We start from the raw sequence: 5,863 nt of genomic DNA on the forward strand, positions 1-5,863 counted from the left end.
AGATGGAGTGGCTGGGGACTTTAGACACAGAGAGGGAGAGGGACTGTGTGCTAATGACCCGGGGGCAGGCTTGCAGGGTATACCCTTTGGTTGGTTGATGATGCATGGAGGGGTTTGTAACCATGGCAATGAAATGATATATGACAGGATGAATGCAATACTAATGTTCTCCCATGTAAAACGGTTACATAATTCACAGTAAAACATTAAAAATTTAAAAAGTAAACTTTTGTATTGAATTACAAGGGAAAACAAATTGTATTGGAAGCAGCTCCTAGCAGGGGGTCTGAGATGATAGAATCTGAACAATCTGTGTTGCACCTGCACGCCTATCACTAACTGTGTTAGCCTAACTGATATAGCAAGAAGGGGAAACTGCTGTTGCAAAGACCTCTGACAGCATGAGTTCAAAGTGGAGCAGGGGCTTTCTGGACTTGGCTGAGCAGGAGGCACCATCATGGGAGGTGACATCCACCACAATAAGGACCAACAGTTTCACTACAAAGAGACCCAGGACATCTACCTGCAGTTGTTGGTCAAACTGTACAGGTTTCTGGCAAGTTGGACCAATCCACGTTCAACCAAGTTATGCTGAAGTGGCTGTTCATGAGCCACACCAACCTGTTCCTTTCTTGGATTATCTGGAAGATGAAGCTCTCTGGCCGGGAGAACAAGACAGCTGTGGTCATGGAGACCATCACAGATAATGCAGATGGAGTTCAGGAGGTGTCCAAGCTGAAGGTGTTCATATTGTACCTGAGCAGCTAGACCCAGAGTTGCATCCTCAAGGCTGTGGGCAAGATCCTCACCTTTGATCAGCTAGCCCTAGACTCTCCCAAGGGCTGTGGGAGCATCCTGCTGTCTGGTCAACGCGAGGGCCGCGAGGTGCACAGGCATTTCGTCAAAGCACCAGGAACCCCACACAGCCTCACTAAACCTTACATTTGCTCCAAAGGCCTGAAGTTCGAGCATGCCAGGGGCCACTGGCCAGCCTTGACTACAAAAACCAACCCTAGACCCTGACCTGTTATTTAAAAGATTGGATAAAAAACAAACAAAGTGGAGCAGGGAGGGTCAGGGGACAAGAACACTCCATTTTGTAGTAGTGAGGACCATGCTAACCAAGGTTTGCAGGGTCCAAATGGCTGAAGGCATTTTCAAAGGTGACCACAGTAAGATTTCCTATCCCATATGCTCTTAAAATATAGGTGGACACATTGAGAGGTAGGGATTTTGTTCCCTCCTCTTGAATCCAGGCAAATCCATGGCTACCTATGGTGGGGGTGATCTGACTTCCAAGGTTAGGTTATCAAGTCAGTACAATTTAGCCTTGAGATATTCATTCTTGGAATCTAGTTTCCAAGCCACATGGAAAGGTCACAGCCGTAACTACCAGATTTGTTAAGGAAGTTAAGTATTTAAGAAAACTCCAGCCTCTAACTGCAACTCCAAGCACAAGCCACGAAGTCAAACCAAACAGAAAGAGTAATTGTTCTAAGCTGCTCACTTATGGAGTTATTAATGATACAGCTATAGTTAACTGGACTAGTCAGCCTCAAAGTGGCTGTTAAATGGGCCTCCACTTGTCACCCCATGGGGTGTAATCCTGAAGCTGCTTTTGTCGAAGGAACATGAGGAAGTTCAGCCTGGAGTGAGGGTCTGGATTCCTTGAGATTACCCTGAGGCTCTCCTCTTTAGCTGGAGCTGATCCTTTCCTAGATGCTACATAGTCTAAACACTATATAGCAGTGGGATCCAGAATGTTCTTCCCCAAACACAAGACTAACCAGGGTGTTCCCCTACTTAAAGTCCTCTAATGCTTTCCCACCACCCAGGGCGGGTTTTCAGAATGGAGGTTCAGATGACTTTCTTTTTCCTTCTCAGATAGATCCTGAGAAGACTGTGTTCTATCTTCCATCCTCTTGATTTAACTTTTTTCTAAATAGGTTTTTGTTGTTGTTGTATGCCGTTGAGTTGGTTCCAACTCATAGCGACTCTATATAGGGTTTCTGAGAGCAGCTGGTGGGTTTGAACTGCCGACATCGCTTATCCTACAGCACCACACCAGGGCTCCCAGTAGGAGTGTCATATTCCACAGATCTAGGAAATACTCATCTGTGGGATTAGGCTAACCTAGGCCTTCCTAGTCAGCTCCTCTCCCATGAGTCTAAATTCTGAAGTCACTTCAGATAACCTCCAATGTCAAATCCTTACTGCTGTGAGGACCCACTCCCTGACAGCTCCCACAGTATACACACTGTTTCCCATTCAGCAAGACCCTGGTAAGTGAGAAATAGGATTTGGCAGGATGCTGAACTTTGAGGTGCAGGTGCCCTGTGACCTGTCATGTGGGTCAGTACTTTCTGTTAAGGGATAGACCTCAGTGTTCACCTTGCCTGGAACAGGGCTGGCCAGAGGGCTGATGGTCTTTTCAGAGGGTCAGGGGCTTTAGAAGGAGCAGTACTGGTGCACAGGAGGCAAAGATTTGGGGGAAAGATCTGTGGATGAGCACCCGAAACAGACGCACAGTGGGAAAGTGAGGGGAGACGCACAAAAAATGCCCAAACTTGTAGCCTTGATAGTACGATGATCAGAACTCGACTAGAGGAAGATAAAAAAAAACAATTTTTGATAAAGGAAGCAAGTGTAAATTGCTACAATTTGATGAACTTGAGCTATACTTTACAGATGTAGTAGCTCAAAATACCAACAGAGAGGAAAGGAATCTTCACATCAAGTATCAATCCTATCCCCTCTGTATACAGGGTTGATGTTGTTGTTGTTGTTATGTGCTGTGGAGTCGGTTCTGACTCATAGCGACCCTGTACAGGATTTCCGAGGCTGTGAATCTTTACAGGAGCAGAAAGCCTCATCTTTCTCCCGCAGAACAGCTGGTAGTTTCGAACTGCTGACTTTAAGGTTCACAGCCCAATTTGTAACCACTACACTACCAGTGCTCCTTATACAAGGTTGATAGGGATGGGCAATTTATACATTGGCTACCTAAAATGGGGGGCTATAAAGGCATGAAGTGACTGGTTTACAAGTTTTCAATAGGGAGTTTAGTTTCAGAGTATGTGGAGGAAGATAGAATCCCCACTGAATAGTTTTCATCTTGTGTAGATGGGTCTGGCGAAAGGAGATGGGGATAAGATTCTTTTGATTCAATAGTGAATAAATTGTTATCATGACTAATTGTGACTGTCACAACCGTAAAGGTAGAAGTTTTGTAACAAAAAGGGGGGAGTACTTATTCCAGGGACAGAGGACCCTAGGACCATCAAGGGAGAAGAGCACGAGCATAATGTGGGACCCTATCCAGACAAACAGCGACACAGATGTGGAGGCAACGATGGAGGCAGAGGTGATGGCATGCAGAGATAGAGTAGCCGAGGACTCTAGAATCATGGAAAGAGAAAGACTGTGTGATGGCAGCCAGGAGGCAGGCTTACACAATGTGCCCTTTGATTGTTTAAATGATTATATATTCCTGAGTGTTTTTGTGAACATTCTCACACACACACACACACACAAAAAAAAAAATCCAGAGGGAACAGAAGCAAATACTGTTGAATGATGATGCACAGAAGGGATTGTAATCATTGCAATGAAATGATGAGTGTAAAACCAATGTTCTTCCATGTAAATTATCACTCAATTCACAATAAAAACTTGAAAGAAAAAAAAAAGGCAGCAGTGCCTCTCTGTAGATGTCAGTCTCTCACCTCGCTGGTCACAACGATATTAATTAAGCAACATGGTCCTGCCTACACAGTGACTTAGCCAGTAATTCAGCACCTGGTACCGGCCAGTTATGTGAACCCTTCCTGACATGGAAAAGCTCAGTCTGTGTCCCTATTGGGATAGACATCTTCCCTGGGTTGGGATTTGCCCTTGTTTGGGCTCCCCTTCCAGCATCATGGACTTCCTGGGGGTGGAATCTGGCCAGAGTCAGAGCCCACTGGGGCAAAGCTCAGTCTGGAGTAAGGATTCAGCTGGGCTGGGAACCTGCCAGGGCCAAGGAGGGGGAAGAGGTATCAGCCAGTCAGGGTCTAGAAGTGTCTGACTCTGCCTGCAGTTGGAATATGACTGGAGTTAGGTTAGGGTCACAGCTCAGCCAGACTTGGAACTTGGAACTTTTGATGGCCTGGGGCCATCAAAGAGAGAGGGGTTTGCAGGTCAGGAAGAGTTGTCCAGCTGGTCTTGCCTGAAGGAGGCTGGGGGATAGGTGGATTGCACGCCATGGGATAGGTGGATCATGAGACTGGATCGTGCTAGCTTTGACTGAGAGCCTATGACTTCTGTCAGTGCCCTTCTGTACCCCTCCCACAGCCACAGCAGACGGGCCTGTATCCTGATGACTCTGGGTTCCTGCCCCTATTGGCTGTAGGCTCAATCTTTGGGTACTGAATCTCAGAAATTCCTTGGAGTTGGTGTTCTACTTCTTCGCCCCCTGGAATCTCTACCACATGTATCTGGGTCCTCCGAAATTCCCGCTCCCAATGCTACCTGGCATCAGGTGGAGACCATGCGTCTGTTGTCTGCTAAAGTGCTTCAAGGGTTGTACAGGCAGTCAGGCCCACCTGCTGGTCTGGGAGCCACTTCTCCCAGGAAGCTTGGCACAGAACATGTTCACACAGCCTGGTAACCAGCGATGGACACACACATAAACACATATACACTTGGTTATAAACAAGTGTTAGTTTTATTTTTCTCCCTTTATTTTAGAGGCTGTCTGAATGAGGGAGGGACCTGAAAGAGGGGATGAAGGGCAGAGAGGCGAGGGGCAAAAACCTGGGACTCCCCAAGCATTATCAGGGCCACAGCCTCCCAGCAAGTTGCAAGGCAAGGCCCCAAAGTCTTTATGAAACTTCATATGTCCCCAGAGGAAGGGGCAGTGTAAGTGTCAGCAAAAGCTCAGACAAGGGTGTGAGTGTACATGCCCTGGGCCTGGGAAGAGACCAAGCCTCCTGAGCCCCAGCTATGTTGGGTATTGACTTCCAGCCTCTGACACTACACTGAAGATGCCGGAGAGGGACAGGGAGTTAGGGGTGGGTGTTACTGTGCTCCTCCACACTTCATGCAGCAAGTGGGGCTCCTTTCCCTAGCATTCCCTCTACTTCTACCATTCCCCCTGCACCCAGCCCATGTTCTGATTCCTGCAGAATTGGAAGCAATACCAGGCTGAGGGGAAATAGGACCAGGAAAGGGTAGAAGCCTCTTTTTTCGCCTTAAACCCCAGCTGGGTTGCAGAATGTCAGCTGGTCCTCCCTCAGCAAGGAGGGAACTACGCAGGCGTCCTGGCATCTGGTAGGTAAACTTTGACAGAGAGGGGGTGGGCAGGACTACAGTCAGACCGGGCACTGCCCACTCAGTGCCTACCTGTTCCTGGCTCCCTTCCCTTCCAGCTAGCTGCCACTGGACCTCTGAGCCCTACCAACAGCCTACAGGCGAGGGAGGCAGGGAGGGGAACAATCAGAGAGGGGTCGTCCTCAGATCCACACAGTAGTCTTCCCGTCTCTGCTGCTGGCGCTGCCTGGTTCCGAACCGGCCTTGGGTTTGGCGCCTTGCCTCTCGGAGGCCCCTCCCGGACGGATAGGCTCCCCGACAGTGCCCCCCGAGGTAGCGCTGCCAGTCCGGGAGGAGGCTGCTAGGCCGGCGGCCCGGGGAACTACCCGCGCGGCGGCGGCGAGATCGGGCGAGGGCGGGCTGTGGCGGCCGCGCTCACGCAGAGCCTGCAGCGCCAGGTTGGCCAGGTTCTGGTCATGGGCGCGCGCGCGCTCGGCCGCGCGCACCACCAGGCTGTAGTCGGGCGGGCCTGCTGGGCCAGGCGCAGCGGGCGCGAAGGCACAGGGCGGCGGCG

General features: G+C 49.5%; 1 protein-coding gene and 1 pseudogene across 1 annotated transcript in view; one reads left to right on the plus strand and one right to left on the minus strand.

Moving 5' to 3' along the window:
- The first annotated feature begins 457 nt into the window (after window positions 1-457).
- Window positions 458-1,023, plus strand: LOC102834800 (annotated as a pseudogene).
- Window positions 1,024-5,492: 4,469 nt separating this feature from the next.
- The window catches only part of GJC2 (gap junction protein, gamma 2, 47kDa), a 3,766-nt gene continuing 3,395 nt past the window's right edge, over window positions 5,493-5,863 (minus strand). The window contains exon 2 of the mRNA XM_006876129.1: window positions 5,493-5,863. Within this exon, the coding sequence (XP_006876191.1) occupies window positions 5,493-5,863 (371 nt within the window).

The sequence above is a fragment of the Chrysochloris asiatica genome, unplaced genomic scaffold, assembly GCF_000296735.1.
Source record: "Chrysochloris asiatica unplaced genomic scaffold, ChrAsi1.0 scaffold00354, whole genome shotgun sequence".
Taxonomy (NCBI): Eukaryota; Metazoa; Chordata; class Mammalia; order Afrosoricida; family Chrysochloridae; genus Chrysochloris; species Chrysochloris asiatica.